The 22,666-nt window shown below is 41.0% G+C and overlaps 1 protein-coding gene across 14 annotated transcripts in view; it reads left to right on the top strand.

Moving 5' to 3' along the window:
• Positions 1–988: 988 nt before the first annotated feature.
• UBR5 (ubiquitin protein ligase E3 component n-recognin 5) overlaps positions 989–22,666 on the top strand; it is an 87,307-nt gene continuing 65,629 nt past the window's right edge. For 8 of the 14 annotated variants that reach the window (XM_027883426.1, XM_027883425.1, XM_027883415.1 and 5 more), the window contains exons 1-5: positions 998–1,181; positions 19,526–19,570; positions 20,081–20,162; positions 20,335–20,411; positions 21,207–21,326. In XM_027883426.1, the coding sequence (XP_027739227.1) occupies positions 1,120–1,181; positions 19,526–19,570; positions 20,081–20,162; positions 20,335–20,411; positions 21,207–21,326 (386 nt within the window). In that variant the 5' untranslated portion in view covers positions 998–1,119. Of the gene's footprint in view, positions 1,182–19,525; positions 19,571–20,080; positions 20,163–20,334; positions 20,412–21,206; positions 21,327–22,666 lie in introns of all 14 variants that reach the window. The other 6 variants (XM_027883421.1, XM_027883416.1, XM_027883420.1 and 3 more) reach the window with 3 other exon arrangements.

Raw genomic sequence — 22,666 nt, 5'->3', positions numbered from 1 at the left:
CAATACATATAAAGATCTCACAGGGCGCCAAGAGGACGATGCCAGGCTTTTCTCAGTGGAGCCCAGCGATAGGACTAGGAGCAATGGCCATAAACTAAAACACAAGTCCCGCCTCAATATGAGGAAGAACTTCCTTACGTTGAGGGTGGCAGAGCACTGGAAGAGGCTGCCCAGGGAGGTTGTGAAGTTCCCCTCACGGGGGAGATTCCAAAGGCCCCGCGACGCGTTCCTGTCTCACCTGCCCTGGGTACCCCTGCCCTGCCAGGGAGGGTTGGACAGGGTGATCTCCAGAAATCCCTTCCAACTCTGGTTATTTTGCGAACCTCCCTAAAGGAAGGTGAATAATGCCGGCTGTGCCGGGACTGACTAGAACCGCAAAAGGAAAGAACAGGGCAAGCCCCGGTGCGCAGGTAGCGACGGACGGTGGGTTTGGAGCACTTGCGGGCAGCGGGAAAAATCCCTGTTCCCCTCACAGGGTATCCCCGGGGGCCAGCACGGCCTCACAGCATACCCCGTGCCCCCCCTCCTTCCTTCCTTCCTCCCTCCCTCCCTCCCTCCCTTCCCGGCGATCCCGCCCGGCGCCTCAGGGGAGCGGCGCGCGCCGCCCGCGGGACCCGTCGCGGCGGGGGGGGAAGGGGGGGGAGGCACGTGGTGCTTTACGTCCCTCGCGCGCAATGACGTCACCGCGCCCCGCCGCGAGGCCTCCGCGCCGGGCCAATGGGCGGCGCGCTTGGTGGCGGGGGGGGAAGCGGCGCGCGCCACTCAGCGCGGGGCTCGCACGCGCGCCGCCGCCGCGCGCCGGCCAGGCCCCGCCCCCCGCCCGGCGCGGCGCACGGAGGGGGGGAGGGGCGGGGGAAGGGCCCGTGGAGCCAAGATGGCGGCGCGTGCGTGAGCGCGGCCCGGCCCAGCTCCGAGCGCCGCCGTTGCGGCCGTTCCGCCCCGACCCGCGCCCGCAGCGCCGCGGCCGCCGAGAGCCCGCGACCCCGCCGGGGCGGCCGCCAACCAGCCCGGGGGAGGGACGGAGGCCGAGCGCCCCCTCCCCCGCCGCCCCCATTGTGTGCCCGGCCCCCGCCCGCCCGCCTCCCGCCGCCGTCGCCGGGGAGGGCACCGGCGCGGAACATGACCTCGATCCACTTCGTGGTGCACCCGCTGCCGGGCACCGAGGACCAGCTCAACGACCGGTGAGGGGCGGCGGGGGGCGGAGGGGAGGGGAGGGGAGGGGCCCCCCGGGGGTGAGGGGAGGGGCCCCGGGGCGGCGGGGGCAGCGCGGCCGGCCCGGCCCCCCCCGCGGGGTCCCCGCGCGTCCCGCCCGCCCCGAGCGGCCTCTCCCGGCGGCGCCTTCGCCCCCCGCGGGGCTGAGGGGCCGCGACCTTCGCCGCGGGCCCGGCGGGGGCTCCGGCCGGCCTGGGGAATCCCGGGATCCCTGTCCCGGCAGGGGGGTTCCTGGGGATCCGGGGCCGAGGAAGGGGGTTCTCGGGGATCCCTGGCTGAGAGGCGAGAACGTGTCCGTGTTAATCGGGGATGGATCGAGGGAGACAATGCGGGCGGGGGATCGCGGTGTGTGAGGGAATGACGGGAGCGGGGGATAAAGGCGGCAGCGCTGTCACACACACGGCGGTGTGCGCTGCCTGCCCCGCGCTCGGGCCGGGGCTGTGCACAAAAGCAGGCCCTGTCCCCACATCGGCGATGCGGGGTGGCTTTAGCTGAGGTGCGAATGACCGCTGCCTGCCTGGAAGCATCGCAGCCAACTTTATGTAGCGTTAGGGGAGAGAGATTGCAGGCTTGGGAGCGACTGGAGTGCTTGGGAGAAAATTAATCCAGGAACCAAATTTTCTTCACTGCTTGACGTGTATTTGACAGCTCTATGTGGCTGTCAAATATTTCTTCCGTAGCAACTGCTAATGGTATGTGTAATAGCTTGTAAATTTTACTTGTGTTCTTTTATACAAGGATTCTTAAAAAATCTGTAACGCTATCTTCTAATTTCTTGCAAATTTATGTGTGAATAAATCGATATCTTTAATCATCACTGGATAGAAAGCTAAATTTTTTACACTACAAATAAATGTTATTTAAGGGATGTAAACAATATTTAAATATTTGTAAGCCTTAAAAAGTATGGGCTCTTGGTTATACTGTTCTGGTTTTGATCCTACCGGGTTTCAGAGTAGGCCAGAGTCCAGATCGCTTCTCAGTTGTTTGTAGTTAGGTCACTTCTCCTAGACCAGTCTTTGCTGAGTTGCCTCTTTAAACGGATGAGGTTTGAGAGTGTACAGTGAGGAAAATAGGTCGTTTTAAAAACAAAATTTCGGCCTAACTACCTCATCCCTGCCCTTAGAGAGGGAAAAGAAACTTCTAAAGATAAAATAGATCCAAAACATGAAGTGTTTTAGTGTGGAGTGTGTTTTTTTTTCCCCTTAACCTGATAATATATTTTACAGAATCCTGTTTCCTAGGAGGCCTCCCCATTCCTAAGGGATTGACTGGCTTTGTCTACAGTACTGCATTCAAATTTGGCATGCACCATCTTCCTTTAGTGACAAACTGAGAGGTGATGCTGTACTAGGAGATCTTTTACTGGTTGCACTGTTTTGATTTGGAGTAAGATCTTGGACTTTGAACTTGAAAGGACTGCAGTGGATTTTCTTTTTTTTTAAAATGTTGATAGATTTTAAAATGTTGATAGACTCATAGAAAACATTTAACATGTAATTATCACACTTTGCTCAGAGTGAGAGAGCTCATCTGTTTTTTCTTTAATGTCACCTGTTCTGTTGACTTATTGATGTAAAGTATGATGCCCCTTCAGTCTTCCTAATGCTTCCTCGTTTTTTTTTTCTATTTCTTTTTTCCCCTTCTTACCACAACAGCACTTCTTAAAACTACAATTTGATAGTGGAAGCGTCATAATGTGTGGTAATTAATATGTGGAGAAAGCTGCAGAAGTGCTGTTAAGTAGTGACTTATTCTGAAAAATCAAGCAGCTCCTTGATCTGATCTGCAAGTTAGAAATTTCCACTTCATAAATGTAATTTTACTAAAAGTGCAGTAGCTGTGTATCAGAACTTGTAATGCAGTGAAATCAGAATGATTCATAAGTAGGGCTGAGGCACACACATATGTGCTGGAAATGCCAGTTCAATTTTATCAGTAGCACTGCTGCTTATTACTATTCTGTCAATGTAGATTAGGCTCCAGATAGCTTAATAAATTCCCATATACATGCTCACAGATGTTAGGATCTTGGAACATCTCATGTCTCTAGGATCTTTCCTCTCTTTTTTGAGTCTGTGCTGCAGTAGCCCCAGACAGTGGTCAGTTAGGCTTTTTTTTTTTTTTCTGTCTGTATTCCGAATGATAATTGTTTCTCAAAATCTGATTTTGGGATCATAATTCTGCATAGTATGCTTTCATCTCTAGTGTACGTAAAACATCAATTAGATTGCTTTCAGTAATGGATCTGTGTTCTGTATCTAAAGAATAATCACATCTTAAAGCACAAGGCATTTATTGGTGCAATCTCTGTGTGTTCAGGATACAGGACACTTTGGAATTTTTATAATCAAGTATTTGATACATAATATTTAACATTATTAGTGTAGATGTGTGAGGAGAGTGAAGTGTGTTTGGATACCACCCTTCTCCTGAAGTATTGCTCTGCTCTTAAGTAGTCTCCAAGTATTTTTTTCCAATGTGGTTTGGTGCATTTTCTCTCATTCTGTTCTACAGTTTTTATTAGGTTTTCTGTTTAATTTGCTGTCCCTCTTATTTGTGCAGCAACTCCGAGAATGGTAAAACACTTCAAAGAAGGAAAAAGTAACTGTAGAACCACAAATAATTGGAGGACTCCTGAGCATGCCTACTCATCATCTGAAAGTACTTCTTAACTAGTGTTTTTGAAAATGCTGGTTAATATTGTACCTTGATGGTAGTTATTATTCCTCTCTCAAATAAGCTGAAGCTGTGTTGGCTTCTTCACTCACATGTCAGGAAGCTGGTGACACTGAGGAGAGTTCATGGAGTACAAGGTTATACTTAATTTTGCAGCTGTGTTAGGATTCATTTTTTGAAATGGATAGTAGACTAAGCTTCTGTTTATGATGAACTGAAGTAATTAAGCTTTTTCTGGTAAGTTTATTTAGGATGAGAGGTAACTTGGAATTTTCCCCCCAAGCAAATTGTTCTCTCTAAAGTGAATCTGAAGAGTTTAATGGGAGAAAACTTGGGTATGGCCTGCAGTTTGAAAAATAACTCCATAGAGCATTTGTGATGTAAATAATAAATGGCTTTAATATTTGAAAAAGAGATGTCCAGCTTCTGTTGCATTGAGTGTCAAGTATATTTTGTTGATAATCCACCTCTTTTAGGGCAGAGGCCTTTGGGTTTTGTTAAGGAAGTTTGACACAATTTCATAGATAAGTTAATCTCAGTAAATTCTTCTTAGTATATTTCTTAATTTCATGTTGGGTTAGGAAGTGGGTGTAACCATGACAAATAGCCTTTTCTTGGCTAGTTGCAAACCTCAGAGTAGCAGTTTAACTTGCTACTCTGTGGAAGGAGAAGGGGAGTCTTTAACCTTGCATAAACAGCTCTCCATAGATCAGCTAACCTTCAGGGACAGGGTTCATCTCAAAGCTTTGACTTTGTCTTTACCTTATACTAAGAAAATTCTTGTCAGATAAGCCATTTAAGTCCTAAGGTAGAGTAAGATGTAATTTTTGAAGTGGTCATTGACACAATGTTAATGTGCTTTTTTCTCTCCTCTTAAAAATGAGGTGTAATGAATTTAGTTAAATAGAGGGTATTCTGAATTGAAGATAAGTGTTAAGAAGTGCCATGTAGTAGGTTTTCTGGCAGTAAGGTCTTTGAAACCATTAGTGCAGCCAAGAAAAGTTCATTTGAAGCTTCAGTGAGTCTGTATGTACTGTCATCTTTGGGGGAAGAAAGGGAGATTTGGCTCTTGCATGACTTTGTTCTCCCTTAATAATACATTCAATGCCTTTCTCTCTTATTTGAATGTGACTTACTTTAGGCCTGTGCCTGAACTGAAAAATGAAGTAGTGTGCTTTGCATTGCCTGCGTTGTTTACACTCTCTGATAATCAGTTTCTGTGGAAAAAAAGTACCTTGCAAAAACATACCTTTTTAGTCTCTACCTCATTTCAAGGTACTGTGAGTGATCAGTGGATATGTGGCTGCTACTCTGGCAGACACCCCCCCTTGCATTTACTGATGAGCAAATCTGTTAAAAATCTCAAGCAGATGTTGCTGGCAGGAGCTGGCGGAGGGTGTGGTGTGGCTGTGCAGGGAGCCAGCAGGGATGTGGAGCCGGTGTCTCTGCCGTGCACACAGAGGGAGAGAGAGCTCCTGATAATGAAAGTGTTTGTTTAGCCTTGAACTCCCTCTTGTACATCTACAGGCGTGCTGGGAGAGTACCTGTGCTCTTGGGGAGAGGAAGGCAGCCCCAGCATGAACTTCTCTGGTGTTAGTCATGTGTGATCTGCATTGCTGCCCAAAGCTGGGGGAAAGAAGGGATTGACTGATGTGTTCTTAAATGGAAAACCTGCAAGTTTTGTGCAGATAACACAGCACTCCTTTTAGCTCAAGTGATTTATTTTGGTATGTTTTAAACTGTTTCCTAATCTTCTTCAGGATAAGTGCAGGTAGCCTGCCACAAGCAGGAATAGATGGTTTAATTAATGGGAAAACATAACTGATGTAGTACTTGAATTCCCTGAGTTACAGCTGCTTGATGAAAATTTACTAACGGGAGAAGCATTGGCTTTGGTTTTAAGATTAATTTCTTGAAAGCATAACCAAATTTAAATTGACTTCTTTCAGAAGAGAGTGAGGGATAGGGTATGACTGGCATGGCATTATTGTCATTATCATCATCAGACTCTTTATCTGGAAAAACATTTTTACAAAATAAACTATTCTGTCTGCATTGAAAGGTTTGCACCACCACTGTGGTTATACAGAGTGTTACAGGATTCATACATGCAGCAGCAGTGCATTAAGATTTGATCTTACTTCACTATTGTTATTTATGAACAATAATTTGGGAAATTAGCATCAGAATTTACACAGAAGCATCTTTTCATGTCTGGTTGAAAATGAAAGGTTACTTATACGCAGGCCAGTATTCTAGGCCTTTTTGGACTTTGCTCTGCCAGAGTCGTCTTCTAGTTACAATTGTTTGTCATGCCCCACATACTGCTTTTTAGAGAGGGTATATGTAATAGTCTGTGAATGTTTCTTGCTGAAACTTTCCTGAGATGTTGTAAGTCAAAGTAATTGCTCCCTTCTGAAGGTGGAGGTTTATTTTCCCCGCCTCTTACCTTGCACTAATTGTAAGTGTCTGATCCCACAGGAAACTAACTTAATTTCTTGAAATGATGTAAAGATAGCCCTGGTTTATCTCTGGCTGGGTGAGCATCAGAATAGATGGATAAAAAAGGGAGGATTTTGAAAGGTGCTGCAAGAGGGGGAGCTGGGAATGAAGAACAGGGAAGAGGAAGCAGGATTGAGTTCCTTCCATTTTGAAAGCAGCAAGTTTATTTTGGCTACTGTAATGTGAAACTGTACTGTGAATGTGATCTGGACTGAGAGTAGTTGTGGTCTGTCACAAGGAATTTAGTAAAATAGTAATTGGGGCACAAATGTTGCGTCTTTGTGTTCTCAGATCATATATAAGGTTTGAGCATAGCTGTTGTTAGTCCAGTGATGAAGTAAGATTAATGGAGTAAGATATCAATAGCCACGTTTTAAGGTTGGCACTGAAAGTCAGAGTTGTCAGAAGACAACCTTTTAAATTCTAGCAACAGTAAGGTATCCGTTAAAAACATTTATGTGCTATATATTTGTAAAAGTTAAAAACTATGAACGATAACATACATTTGAGGTAGTTTTTTTGTATAATATTATTTATTGAGTTTTCTAATGGCCATGTAGGATGTTTGTAAAAAACATCCTTCTTGATCTGTCTAAAGTATATAACTCTTTAGTATACAATTATATCTACGTGAAAAATGACTTGACAGTTCATAGAATCCTAGAATCAGATGGGTTGGAAAGGACCTCTGAGATCATCAAGTCCAACCCTTGATCCACTACCACCACAGTTACTAGACTATGGCACTAAGTGCCACATCCAGTCTCTTCTTAAATACATCCAGGGATGGAGAATCTATCACCTTGCTGGGCAGCCCATTCCAATGCTTGATTACCCTCTCTATAAAGAATTTCTTCCTAATATCCAACCTAAACCTCCCTTGGCAGAGCTTGAGACCATGCCCTCTTGTCTTACTGAGAGCTGCGTGGGAGGAGAGACTGACCCCCACCTGGCTACAACCTCCTTTCAGGGAGTTCTAGAGAGTGATGAGTTGAAGAAAAACAACCAAGGATGTACCTAAGCTTGGCAACCTGCAGGTAGTTGTAGCTGCATTTTCACAGTTATGGCACAGTTAATCACTGGGAACTTAAATTGATGGTAGTCTGTATCTGAAAGTTACATAAAGGAGAGAAAGGGGTTCGAGGTATTTTGTTGTAGTGATTGCATGAGCAGCAATCTTGGTAGTTAAATTTGCAAGATGCTTCTTGTAAAAGCCACTGTTTTTTCTCTGCATCAACTCAACAGCCACTTATGCATGAAAAAAAACATAAACAAAAACTATTTGTGCTTTTACATTTTTTTAAGCTCAGATTCACTGAAGTCCACTAAGGATTTGTCTCTTAAAAACAACTTCACATAGAAGACTGCAGTGGTTTGTGTCTGTATATGCCCCAGAGAGAACATGAAGACAAGACCTGGTTGCAGTGGCAAGAGGATTGTAAATCAAGAGGATCCATTTGGAGGAAAAAATACTGAAATAGATGTGCAAATGTAATTTTCTGGGTGCACATGTGTTTTGTCCAAAACTGTAAGCCTGACAGTTTAAATGAGGATGGACACAGCATTAGTTACTTTACTACATGAATAATTATCCAGACTTCAGATCTTATTTTCTCTTTCTGGCGTAGAACTATTTTGACAATAAACTCTGTATTCTATTTCTTAAAGTCTTTCTGTCCTTAAAAAAAGCAGTCAACCAACATTGCATCCTTTTTTCTTACCCTTCCCCTCCGAGGAAAATCAGCATTTTGTTTCAAGTTGAAGAGCTTTTTGTTTTATTTGAGAGAGAACATTTACTCAATGATATAAAGGTATGAAGTTTGACAATTCTGGACAATTCTGAACAGGTGAAAAACACTGTAAAACCAAGTAGAAAGGTGTAAGGTGGGAGCACTGATCATCTGCCAGTTTGGTTCCGGTTGAGGAGCGATGTGACTGTAGAATGTGCAGTCTGAAAATTTTGTCTTCATCTCACAAGTCTCACTGCTTCAGCCAGCACTGACTGTGCTGGAACTTCCCACTGTCACTGTTGTTTTATGGCCAACCATGAGATCTGCTGGTTTAGGTTGTGACAACAGTAGCATAACTCAACCGATGAGGGTACCAAGGCTTCTGGGGACTTCAGGAATTTTGGGAAATTTGTCTGCAGCAAAACAAACCCCAAAAAACAACCCATATTCAAGAGGGTGTGTTGTTTTTTTTTTTTTTTTTTTGTCAAAGGGATCAGTTGGAAATATCTCTAGTAATTGAGGGTGATTATACCCATGCAGCTGTAGTTTACCTGTTCATTAAAAGATAGCCCAGAAAGAAACTCTGTGCTCTGTACCCAGGTCTTGGTGGTGTTACTTTGTGCAGCCATGTTTGCCCTCATCTCTAGTTAAGCTGGATGCTAATTTTGTCTTATTTTCTGTGCACTGTAGAAGTAGTAGTTGATTAGTTTAAGCCAAGCCTATGTTAAAACAGTATTTTTAAAATTTGCTGCAATCTTCTGTTATACTTCATAATCTATTATCCATTAGGTTTCCCTAAACTCACCTTTTTTAACTTTTGGGATAGGTTATCTCTATACATGTAGGCAATTCTGGTACAGTGAGGTGTTTTTTGATTGGGATCTCTAGATTCTACTAAAAATTGTAATTTCACTATGTAGTTTTCAATGTGGAGTCTGACATTAACTTAACATAGACAAATGTTTGTGCTGCAGGGTTTTTACCAAAAACTTAACTGGAAAATGAATACTTGCCCATGCGAATGAAGTTAACTGTAGGCCTCACTCTGTTGTCGTTTGAAGCCATTAGGGTCTGTCAGTTCCTTCAATAAGTGTGGTATAATTTTAATCTCTTGTTCATTTTGCGAAATTAATTTTTTTGAATGTGTCTCTGAGTGTTCATTCTTTCATTTATGGTATGAAATTTTACTGTTCTCTATCCAGCCTGAAAATGATCAGGGCTACATTTTTTCTCTTTCGAGTAAATATCAAGAGATGTTATTCTAAAGAGGATTTATGGCTTTTAATCCATTTTATATTTTTTAATATAAATGAGTTATTGTTGTCTGACCTTTAATGAAGATCTCTTAGGTTGTTGGAACTCTCTTTCCTTTGTCTTTTACCACTCTTAGCACATTACTAACAGCAGTTTTTCTTTTCTCATTTTCTGTTTGTTTTTTTTTTTTAATAAAGCATTGTATACACAATTCGCTGACTTTGACAAAATGTATCTGTCTCTAGAGCAGTAATTTAAAGATACTTAATAAAGTGTTCCAATGATGTAGATCATCCCATATTCTTGTCATTGTGGGGCAGATTGGGTAGGCAGAAGGTAATCTGGCAATTATTGCCCTGCTCCTCGTGGGGAGGCTGGGGAATAATAGGCTGTTTGTTGGAATGGCCAAAGCTTCATTTCTTTCTCTTGTGGTGCAGAATCTGTGTCTGGCAAGATTGTCACCTGAAATGCAGTGGCTATAGGCAAAATGTGAAGCAGGAGGTACTAAACCTGCTGCTTCCTCAGGTCTTGTACAGGAACCAAAACACTGGTTACAATGAGGGGGAGCACCTGGAGTTTCATGGCTGGGATACAGACAGATGGGAAAGAGAATCTCTTTGCAGCAGTGCAAAAAAGTGTTGTGATGAGCTGTGCACCTCAGAAGCTGGGCTTTTTATTGAGTTATTTTGCCTGCACTGTGCATCTGACAAAGCGATTTGGCTGCTTGTTTTTTTTCTGGCGTGGTGCTTGCTCTCTACTCCTTATGCCAGGACTCATTCCAGTCCTATCTAAAACAAAGATGCAGTGTCTTGAGAGGAAGGTTTTGAAGATGTGTGTTTAGTGGAAGACAGTGTGAGGAGGGAAGTCCGTGGTATTTAAAAGGCAGTTTTTAACAAGTTTGAAAAAATGAACATGCAGATGACACTGATGTCAGAGTTTTTGTTGAATACTTCAAGGCTTGGAATTGGAGGAGTTGGCAAGTAAAGGACTGGACATGCTAAATGATCTTTCCCTGTTGCTAAAACTAATTCAGCATGAGAATAAGCTCATTGGACTTCATTGCAAAGCAATTAAAATTCAGTTCTTGTTTGTGCTTTGTTTTTAATAAAATTGCTTGTACAAAACATACAGTTGCTTTTCTCTAGCCAAGCACAAAGTATTTAATAATGTGACAGTTCTTACTTTTAAAAATATTTTTATAGCATTTGAACGCTCAAATCAAAGGCCATTTTCCAACTTTGCAGGAAGTGGTCATGGCTTCCAAAAGCTTAAAGCAAAGTAAAATGGTGGAGAGATTATGATGTTGGTTCTTGCAGTGGCCTCAGCTGGGACCAGAACCTGTCTCTCCAGGTTTTAAGCTGGTTTGCTGGTAAAGTCACAGCCTCCCTGGTGGCTCATAATTAACTCCTGAAGTAGCATTAACAATCTTATCATGATGGGACACAAAAAGCTTTTGAGGTTTTCAGTGACTTGATTTTTATTTTGATAGCAATTTTTTTTTTTTTAGTGGAATCACTACAGCAGTGCTCTAAAAGTAAAAAATAAGGTGTTTTTCCTTCTTTACCTAAATGTAGTCTTTAAATTTTACTCATTTTAGTTAAACAAATGTACAGCTTCGTAGCTGCATTTGATGGCTAACGTACGTATGTTGTAGGAACACTGGCTCATGTTATTGTCATGTGTGTTCTTCAAGTGTCCTTGAATTTAGAACCATGAGGTTCTAAATTCCCATTATACTCATTTCATTTTCACAAGAGGATATACTTACTGAAATGATGGATAGTTAAGTAGTTTACAACCTCAGTTGTTTTCAGATTCAGAACTCTCACCCAACTGAGTTGGTTGATGCAGTTGTTTAGCTGCTGTAGTGTTCTTGTTGAAGAAATAGCTTTCTGCTAAATGTTAAACAAAACATTTTTTTGCAGTTGCAAGGAGTCTGGGCAGCTGAACGGAATCTATGAACACAAAATGATGGTTGGATGCATTCTGCACCAGAGAACAAATTTCTGTCGTATATTACCTGAATTTGTGACCCATACTTTTGGAAGTCTGCTGCCATAGAAGGGCATCTGATTGAGGGTGACTCATTCCCCTGTAGTGTATTTTTCTTTTTTCCATAGAAACACCACTAGGCATTTAGGCTGTACCTGTAGCTGTACTTTACTACCAAATGCTCTAGATAATGTGCTGCAGAACATGTAGGTGTGCTGTAACTGCTCTGTGGTAGTTCTCTCAGGATCATACCATTTGTGGTTTCTTTCTGTTCATATTCATACTTTTCATTACGGCTCTCTTTCAGAAAAGGGACTGTGCTGTTATGGTGTTTGCTTATTTAAAAAACGTGATTGACTTTGTATTCCTCTTGAGCTGGGCTATGGCTGTGCTTTGCACTGTGGTGTGGGGTTACAGTTTGGGGTTTTTTTCTATTCAGAAGGGGATCTTTTCAGTGTCACTTAAATGATAAATGTGAAGAAGGGGTGTAAGTAGATTTTGACCTAAAGAAACCAGTCAGCCAGCTTAAAAAGTCATTGCTAATCAGAGGCATCTAGTGCTGCATTTCACAAGTTCTACTAGTGGCTGTCCCTGCTCTTGCTGTTGCTGCCAGAGAAACAAGAGTTCTTCCACTTGGGTATTTGAGTACCCATGAATGCTTTTGGTGAATGTCTAATGTCTCAGACACTTTCCTCAATCCTTGGCATAACTTTTTTTCTGTGCCAGTGATCTTACAGGGATTCTATAGCAAAACATGAGCTCCTAGCATTTCAATGGCAAAACCCCTCCTTTTGTTGCTGTGCCTTCAAGTCAAATGTGTGGAGATCACATTCTGAAAGCAGTAAGTCCTCAGTATCAGTCACAGGATGGCTGAGGTTGGAAGGGACCTCTGGATATCGTCTGGTCCAACTCCTGCTCTCAGGCTGGGCCATCTGTAGATCAGGACTATATTTAGATGGCTTTCAGATAAATCTCAAGGATGGAGAATCCACAACCTCCGTGGGCAACCTGTGGCAGTGCTGGGTCACCCTCACAGCAAAAGAAGTGTTTCCTGATATTCGGACAGGGCTGCTTGTGTTTCAGTGTGTGTTCACTGCCTCTGGTCCTTTCACTGGGTGTTGCTGCAAAGAGCCTGGCTCTGTCCCCTTTACTACCCTTGTTTAGGTGTTCATACTATTGATGAGATCCCCCCTGAGCCTTCTCTTCCCTGGGCTTTCTTAGCCTTTCTTCATCTGAGAGGTGCTCTAGTGCCTTAATCCTCTTTGTGTCCCTTTGCTGGGCTCTGTGCAGTACGTTCATGTCTCTTGTACTGGGGAGTCCGGAACTCCAAATGTGGCCTAAGGAGTGCTGAATAAAGGGAAGGCTCTGCTGCATCAGCATGCTGGCAGTACTTTGCCTATGGCAGCCAGAATGCCATTTGCCTTCTTTGCTGCAAGGCACGTTGGCTCATGTTCAACCTGGTGGCCACCAGGACTCCCAGGTCCTTTTCTACCAAGCTGCTTTCCAGCTGGGCAGTCCCCAGCATGTACTGGTGCACGGGGTTATTCCTCCCCAGGTGGAGAGCTTTGCACCTCCCCTTGCTGAAGGTCATGAGGTTGCTGTGCTCTGGATGGCAGTGTAACTCCTTACAGTCTGGTGTCATCAGCAGACTTGCCAAAGGTCCACACTTCCCCATCGTCCACATTATTAATGAGGATCTTGAGCAGGACTGGGCCCAGCACTGACCCCTGGGGTACACTGCTACTCACTGGCCTCCAACCGGACCTTGTGCCACTGATCACCACCCTCTGGGCCCAGCTGTTCAGACAGTTTTCGGTTCCTCCCATTGTTTGCTCATTCAGCCTGGACATCAGCAGCTCCTCTGTGGGGACCTTATGGGAAACAGTGTCAAAAGCCTTGCTAAAGGCTCTAGGTAGACCATATCCACTGCTCTCCCTTTTTCTTCTGTACAGTGATGTGAAACCTGCCTTGTTTTCTTAAAACTAGAACTAAAATACGTGCTGGCACTCTCTTTAGGTGAAGAAGATGGGTAAGTCATTTTACTTGCTTCCATAGCATGTATTTAACTCTGAATATTAGATTTTGGTATCTATTGTTAACCTTCTAATGTCTTTCTCTCTATCCTGTCTTTGCTAATTTTTCTTGTCCTGCTTTAACCTTCTTGTGGGCTAGTTTATGCCTAACTTCTGTCATTTTTTACATCAGTGGTGTTATATCATTAAATATTGATGGTCTGCTCTGAGGGAATTTTCATTCTGCAATAGTTGTATTACCTGAAGACTTTTCAGTGATATTGCAGAAAGCTGTTTTTAAGAGATTAATTTGTTTGATGTTTGCTGTATTAGCTTTCTGCTGCAGCTTACTGATTCAGCACAGTGTGTTACCATTTTTCCAGAGAGGACTATTAAATGATCAGAACTACATTTATCAACCAAACGAATAGTCCTGCAAAATAGGAAATAAAGTTTGGGAGCCATATTCTGTCAACCTGTGTTGGTTGATACCATGAAATACCATGAGATGTTGAAGTCAAGTCCATCTTGATTTCCTCCTCTTTGTGGCAGAGACCACAGTGCTTGGTGACAGGAAAAGTGTTAGAATAGGGCAAACATACAATGATGCTTTTCTAACTTCTATGGATTTGCAGCTCAGGGATTTCCTGAGCAGTAGGTGTTGGTTTAGTGTGTAATAACCAAATAGTCCTAACTTACATTTCTTGAAAGGTGGAGAGGATACAGGGCCCTGGTAGCCCTGATTACTAAGTGGAGCACTGAGTTTCTTTGTCATCTAGTTTGTTTCAGTGATCTGTGTATTATTGGCTAAATATGCTGTCCTACTCCCCTGCTGAGTAGTACTGGTTACCTTGGAGTCTGTCATTTTGGACTTTTTTTTTTTCTTATGTGCATTACTTTGTTTTATACAGATAATCTTATTGCCTGCTTTTGTGTGGTTTTTATGGACTCTCCCCCTTAAGACCCTGAATGACTTAAAGCACACTCTAAATCTTCATTAATTCCAGTAGGAGAAAGGTGTGACTGTGGAAGGTTTTGTTTTTGGAGGCCACTCTCTAATGTTTGACATGGGAATCAGGACATGGCAATCGGGGATAGGATCCTTTTTTATGCTGTATTGAGTCACGGAAGGGAGCTGGATGTGACATTACATCAGTGTCAGTGTCTAGTGTCCAGGACACACTGGGATTAGGAAACAAAGGCAACATATTTGCCTAAGGTTTCACTGGTGTCCATTTTCTGTGTTTCAGAGACTGTTTTCATGACACTGATAGACAGGCACAGGAGCTCATTTCCATGTGATTCAAGACAGGCAGGTGTGAGAGGACTTTGATCTGGAGGCTGTGCAGCTCTGCTGGGCCAAAACCTGCAAACTGGCCACGAAGGTGCCTCCTTGAGTCTGGCTCACTGTGCTCAGAGCACTTCAGGGTCTCAGCTGAGGGATGGAGATGAAGGTTGTATTTACTCTTTAAGTGGTGATAGGTATGTTACTCAGTACTGTTTTCCAGTGCTTGAATTAATTGTGTCATATGTGTGTCCCCTTGGATATCTTCTTATTAATAGCCTTCCCTTGGAAAAGCATTGTTGCAGTATTGTGTACTTCTGTCTGCTCTGGTGTGAAAGTCTCACAAGTTTGTTGGCTTACAGACTTCATTGACAATATATTGTCTTAAAGAAGTCTGATCACTTAGAAAAATCTACCAGGACTGAAGTAGTTTTGTTTTTATTTCCCTACTCAAAGTTGTTCATCATATCACAACGTGATGTTTTTCATCAAACAGTGGTTTTTGTTTGTTTTATTTTTTTTTTAAAGTACTTTTTATTTTCTTCTTCTGCAACTCTTACCGTCACCATGTGGTGCTGAAGTGGTGAAACCTCTTGTGGTGGGACCCTGTCTGATATTTTAACTTCAAAGTGTACAAATAACTTTTAGGTTTTTAAAGGTGCAGCTTCAGGAAAAATCCAAGAGAATGTTCTGAATACTGTGTGTGGGATTCTGAGTGTTACTTGCCGAGTACAGATAGACTTGCATTCTTCTGGAGACAGGCAGTATGTGAGCATTGTATTTTACATCTCTGTGGTTAAATCCTTTGTTTGGATTGCTTAGCTGCAGTGATTTTTACTGTGTGCTCTTTAAGGACCTAGCTGACATTTAAAAATGTAGTCTGAAGTTGCAGCGAAGAATGAAAAATAGTTTTCCTTATATTATGATAGAAATCAATCTCTGAGATGGCAGAAATTGTTTTAATACTTAAAAACAAATGTGCTAGATGTACTGTTATTTGATCAAAGCTGCAAAATGTCAGATTAGATATTAGCACTTGTAAATACTGTTTCTGTTCAACAGCAAGTAAGTTTTTGAGGGAAAAATTGTTTACATCTTACACCCTGTGTAAGATTTCTATTTACAGTGCACTATTCTTTTCATCTTAAATTCCCTATCTGAGAAGATCTTGCAGATACAGATGATGTAGGTGTGGTGGTTTTTAATTTTATTATTCTATTCTTGTAACTGTTAGTTTCCTAACATGCAGGGAGAAAGATAAGCATATATTAATTGAACTATTCTAAAACCTTAAAGAAGTAAGAATGTTCTGCTTATGTCTTATGTCTTATCTGTTGGTCTGTGAACTGTTGCTGACATAATGGAATTGCTTGAGAAGATTGAATATTCCTGCAGGATGACTGGCAAAGTAGGACTGTTACTGGTGCAGGGCGTTGACTATAGTGAACATGTACTATAGAAGTCTATAGTGGCTTAATAAAAATAATTCTTGGGACAACCTGCCTGCTTTAAGAAGAAGATTTTTATTCTTAGAAATTGAGTAAAAACCCAAATTGTAAACCCGTATTTTGCTTATGTGGATTTAAGCAATTGTTTAAATAGGGTAAAGTTATTATAAATATACTCAAGTCCAATTTTTCTGTCACATACTTAGTATTTTAAAATGGAGTTTCTCTGAAACTCTCTTGCATTTTTGAGCCTCACTTGGTTTTGTACAGTAAGATCTGGTGAAAGGATGGGTCCTGAGATAAACTTGTCTGGTAATAGAAATGTACTTTGAAAGAAGTAATATCTTGTGATGAATAAAAGTGTCATGTGAGAAATCTGAGCTTCTGTAGCCCTGACTTAGAGCTTCTTCAGTTGCTTAGTGTGGGCACAGTTCCCTTCTATTCTGATTAGTTTGTAGAGGCTAGAAATTGTAGCTGCAAAACTTAAAAATGGAAAGAATCCATACTCAGCTTGGGCAAACCGACTTTGTTTTCCTTGCAACTGTTTTTGGATTAATTTCAATAAGAATATTTAAAGAATGTGTGTCTTGATACAGGAGCTATCATCACTAACCCTTTTGTCTAAAAGCATAGCTAAGAGAGGGCATTTCCCAAAAGATCTCTTTGTGATCAGAATACGTGTTACTCCTTTGAAATGGTTTAACTGACTTTAATGAGAATTTTTCAAAGCATAGCCTGTTGAGGCATTTGTATTGGAGATTGTTTTACCACAGAAAGGTCTTAGTGGAAATGTTGACCTTCCTTAATGTGAGAATTGATTAAATCATCTCTGCCTGTACCTCTTCCTCCAGTGCACCATCAGTTGAAATGACTGCATTGTGTTGTTAAAATTAACTCAATCTTAAATAAGCTTTTTCCTTCAGAGAGTCAGTGCTACAGTACCCTGCAATTGTGCTGGCAGAAGGGCTTAGATTGTTGCAGGAAATGTTTTTGTGAAATTATTTAGAGTTTTTATTTGCACAGACATATTCTCCATACAGAGTATACAAACACATCTTTCTACTTTGTTCTTCTTTTCCTGCTTGTTTAGTTTTGTGACTGGTGTTCATGTGAGTGCTGGTGCCAGCACAAGGAAGGGGAGGAGAGGGAGTGAAACCAGCAGCCTAGCAGGGACACGGAGCTAAAGAACAACTCCTTTTTCATTTGGTGGTGTTCTGCGTCTCGTTCAAGTCCTCATGGATCTCTTAAGTTTATTGGCTGTGCTCAGTAGTTTTGCTGTTACAGCAGCTGCATATGAGATGTTTGGGGTGTGAGATCGTTTTTACTTTTTTTTTTCCCTTTCCCTAGGGGAGTTTAGTACTTTCAGCATTGTCATTTATTTCCTGCTCTGCTCTCTCCTCTTAAAGGTTGACAGCAGCCTTTTTTCAACAATGTTAGATCTCTTTTGACCTGTGCTTGTTGTAGAGAGACCTACTCTCTTGAGGCTAGTGTTACTCATGGATTCACTGAGTATTCAAGTCTTAGCTTTCTGTGCATATTTCTTTCCTATTATGTCATTACTTTTTTTACAGGTATAAAAAGTTTATGATGATGTTTTTCAAATTGAAAGATGTCAATTTCTTTGGTAGTGCTCAGATTTTGTTACACAAGGCTCAGATAAGGAAGCTTTAAATGTTGCTCATAGATTATTTTAGTAACCATCTCCAATAAAGCACTACTTTTTTTGATGTCAGCTTTTCTTATAGTCAGTGCAGTGAATTTAAAGGCAAGTTTTCCTATTCTGGAATTATAACTCATGGCAGAAATGCTAGTGGGAAACTGCTCAGGATTCCTATGGGAAGCTGTTAGGTGATACACTTAAGACATGACACTTGAGGGATGTTTTTTCATGCAGATTGCATATGAAGTGTGTTTTTTCTCTTTTCCTTTTGTGGGCTTTCTTCACAAACCTTATATGTCCATATACTCTTGGCCTTATGAAGTAGTTGTGGCTGGAAATTGGGAGTGTGAAATCGCCTACTTACAAACCAGCAGCTTGGCTTGGATAGCAAAAGGCAATTCTAAGCATGTTCACTTCCTTCCTGCTGTCTTTTCACTGTGGTCCTTTCTTCTTGGGCATGGAAGTTATTTCCATCAGTATAAATTACCTTGTTTCTCAAACATACATTTTTTTCCCTGTATTTTTTCACTCAGAACAAATGCTTTAAACACTTGATAATGTTATGATTTGACTGTTTGTACCTCTAATCTGTATTCTTTCTTATGCTCAGGGGTTGCAAGTAGCTGAAGTCTGTTGTCCATAATAGTCTGTGTGTGGAAACTGAAGTGAGTGAAAATAAAGGATTTAAAGACATGGACTCAGACAGAGGAAAGCAGTGCTGGTGTGCATGTCTTTTTGTTCGGTTTAGAAAGGTGTTGCTGATTTATGCTAGGATGAATATGCTACCAAAGCTGAGATGTTTTTTCTTAGTCCTGAAGACCTTGCATAATTTTTACAGGGTTCATCTAGATTGTGTCTTGATATAATGTGAATACTCTGAATACAGTTGGAAGCTCTCCAGGGTCTTTTTCAGATTGTTTGTGTCCTTTGGGAACAAAGGAGCCCAAGATTTAACTGAAATGCCTACCTGATATTATGAGAGAATCTTTGATGCCTACAGAGGATCTTTTCTAAGTGGATTAGAAATTACCTTAGAAATTGCTCTGTTGCTTTCCCCTTTTGGACATTGTCCTCTAAGCAGGAGTGGTTTGTGGGTTGGCCCTTTTTCTTTCTCTTTCATTTGGTGAGGTGCCATGAAAGTGAGATGGAAGTACTTTTGTAAACATTTTTCACCTATTAGTGAAGGTAATGTTTTACATAACCCTATAAATTGTGATGTTTCTCTGGATTGTTTCTTCTACTGGTCAGAATTTGTTGATCATTTGTTGATGTTGGCTTTTGTGCATCTGTTTTCCTGTCTTCTGTGCCACATACTTGGATTTCCTAGAAGATGATAATCTTGTCTGCTCTGGGATACTGCATTCAAGCTTATACAAGGAAATACAAGTATATTTATAGTTAATGCTCATTGCTTCATCTGCTTATTTTGTGTGTGAAGTTGTAAATGGTTGTAACAAGGCAGGAGTAGGGTTTTTTGATTGTGACTTGCATAACACACAGAAATGTAAGCAAACGTTGGTTCTCTATCAAGGGTAAAACTCCAAAGCAAAAAACCTCCAGAACAAAAACCTGATTTGAAGCCGAACACTATCAAGTTCTCACACAGACTCCCAGTACCAAGTAGTATTTATATGAAGCTTCACTGAATGTGGTAAATTGTCCCCATAATGTCATACATATGCTGCATAAGGTGGTTGTTGTGTCCCGTGGAGTATGTCGTCAAATAACAACTTCATTTCTTTTTGTTTCAGGTTGAGGGAAGTTTCAGAGAAGCTGAACAAATATAATTTAAACAGGTAAGGCATGTCATGTGCTGCTCTAAATCCTTTAGGAAAGTACAGTTTCTCTAACAGCAACACGAGGCAGGTGACTGTACTGTAGATGTAGCCTTAGAAATCCTCAATACTACTAATATTAAAGTCCTACTAATACTGAAGTCCAGAAGTGCTTCAGATAACACAGGATGAAAATGGAAGGTTTTCAGTTATGATAAAATATATTATTAAATATCTCCTTATGAAATGACTCCTTACTTTAAAGTATAAACCCAGTTTTTTATTGCTGATCACATTAAATGAAAACATCACCTTTTAGGGTTTTTCCCCCCTGCATTTTGTGTGGTTAATGTTAAGAAATACATCACAGTTCCTTCAACTAATGCACATGTTTGGTCATTCTTGAATGTTTTTCATATTGGTAACCGTCACTGCACATCTTTCCTTTCATATACAACTAAGTTTTGATTTTTTTTTTTTTCAGATTTCAAATGTTCTAAAATGTTACACATTCTCACTTCTTATTTTCAGCCACCCTCCTTTGAATGTATTGGAACAGGCCACTATTAAACAGTGTGTGGTGGGACCAAATCACGCTGCATTTCTTCTTGAGGTAAATTACTAAAATCTCAGAGAACAAACTTGAAACCATACAGTTAAAATTATTTCTTTTAACATTAAATTGATCAATATTCTTCAGTAACTGAAGACTTGTGTTTGTATTTTTATTGTAACTTGTCTTACGTTTAAATTTTGAATGCTTGCTTTTCTTGTTCTAAATACAGGATGGTAGAGTCTGCCGGATTGGTTTTTCAGTCCAACCAGACAGATTGGAATTGGGTAAACCTGAGAATAGTGATGGGTAAGAGATGCTTTCCTTCTAAAACATTCTTTTAAACTTGATAAGCAGCTTGGCTGCTTTTTTGGTTTTGTTTTTGTTTGTTTGTTTTCAAAGTAGATTGCTTTTGGAATGGATACTTTGAGTAGAGACGCAATGGTTATTGGTGATGCAGCCAAACAGCCTAGCTTGACAAACTGGCGTAGGAAGAAGTAGTAGATGTGATTCTAAAAGAAATGAGAAATGAGGGTCTCTTTAACTTCAAGAAACAAACTCCTCCAAAAATAATCCTTATGCAAGAAACTGTGTTAAATTATTAAGCTTCGTGTAGAATCCACTCTGAAAGTGGTCCCATCTGGCGAGGCTCACTTTCTAGACCCATGGTCTTCAGTCCAGGTAAGTCCCCCTTAATAGGACTATTTAATGATTCATATTTGAGTGTAAACCACTTAATATTCAAGTACGGTACTCAGGGTCAGGTTTATGGATAGAACACCTGATTAAAATTTATACATATACGCTAACAGAAGTCTTAGCACAGTGGCTACCTCAAATCACTAATTAGCTTAATATGTATTTGCAACTGTGCTATTATGGATTGCCCATGTACATAAGGTGTGTTAGGCATGCTTTCCACTTTCTTTTTCCAGTGTACCTCTTAATATATAGTTAGATTAGTTTGGAATATTCCCCAAGGGTGTTGCTTAAGCTGGTATGTTACCAGATTAAGTCCCTGAGAATTTCAACCTGGGATTCCAGGTTTTGTTCTTAATCCATTTGGGATTGTTTTGTGACTGATTTACCATCTTTTACTTTCAGTTCAAAGTTGAGCAGTGGCTCAGGGGCAGGAAGGACATCCAGGCCAGGCAGATCTAGTGACTCCCCATGGTTTCTGTCTGGTTCTGAAACTCTGGGCAGACTGGCAGGCAACACCCTTGGGTAAGTTTTGATAGGATTGAGGCTGCAATCTGTTTGTTCCATATTTGAGTATATGTGTATACACATATATAAATTGTATGCAGTATGTATAAGGGAACGTATCATTACAGCAGTTGTGTAGGTAGGGTATAATAAAAAAAATATCAACTTGTTTAAAGTAACAGACATTTAAGTGACCCTTCAGCATCTAGGATATGGAGAGTTTTCATATATGTGTGAAGAATAACTTGGTTTTGGCTGTGTTGTCTTTTTCTGAATGTTTTTTTAGTTCCTTGATTTTTAAAAAGCAGTTTTTTAGAGGGACACTATCAATTTAAACCGTGACAGGGTAGAAGCATAAAGAAAATGAGTGCATTTATGCAGGAAGGACCTTCATTATCTTTGTGTGTTCCACTGCATTGTGCCCCCCCAAGTCATGACCGGTGTTTTGATAGCTGGGGTCCTACACATAGTAATAGGAAGGGAACATTTGAAAAAGGTTGTTGCTCAGAACCTTTTAAGTTGTCTTATATGCTAAATGTACTGTACAGATTCAGTTTTCTTACCTTTAGCTTTAAAATTGATGGTGTCCCTTTTTATAGAAATGTAAATTAATCTTCGTTACATAACCACAGTGATTGCTCTGTTTTTGTAAGATGTGTCAAACTGTGCTGCTTCCTAAGGTTACTAACTGTAGCAAAGAGAACTGTGTTTACAAGCTGTGGTTTCTGCATGTGGATGATTTAAGAGGGAGGAACTATAGCTTTTCCATGACAGCAAATATGTCGTTTATATTAGCAAACAAACTAATTTCATTTGGGCCTTAGTTGCATGAAAAATAACTCACCCCCATTACCTCCCCAAAGTTTTTGTGCAAACATTGTGCATTTGAACCTAAAAATCCAGATGTTAAATGTTAAAGGCAAACCTTAACGTTATTGTCATGTTTAAAAACTTATTGTGGGAAGTGTGAGACTTTTTTTCCTTGTTATTTTAGCTGAGCACAACCAGTTAAAAGTGTTTGAAACTATGTGCTTAGGAGACCAACCTTGAAGAGTTCTTGATGTCTTCCCTTGCATGTTTCAGTTGAAAGTCACTGATACAGTGGAAAAGCAGTAGGCACTATTACTAGTCTGTTAAATGAAGGGAATAATTAACTTAATACATTGAGTCTGAAAACATTCAAACTGTAGAGCCCTTAGATTAGAGAACTGGATTTGGAAAATTGCTACCATGCTGCTGTACAGTAGAGAGGTGTGGTAAACTAGCAGGCAAACAGAGATGAGCTGAAAGATTTTCATTCTATATTAATATTTGTTGTAGGTTTAGACAGCTTTATTAGAACAGGACCAAGTTAGGAC

This window comes from Empidonax traillii, unplaced genomic scaffold (genome assembly GCF_003031625.1).
Source record: "Empidonax traillii isolate 1590-97213 ecotype Southwest subspecies unplaced genomic scaffold, ASM303162v1 scaffold126:size1624879, whole genome shotgun sequence".
In the NCBI taxonomy this organism is placed as follows: Eukaryota; Metazoa; Chordata; class Aves; order Passeriformes; family Tyrannidae; genus Empidonax; species Empidonax traillii.
Note: the sequence above shows the minus strand (reverse complement) of the source record. Positions and strands in the feature narration are given on the sequence as shown.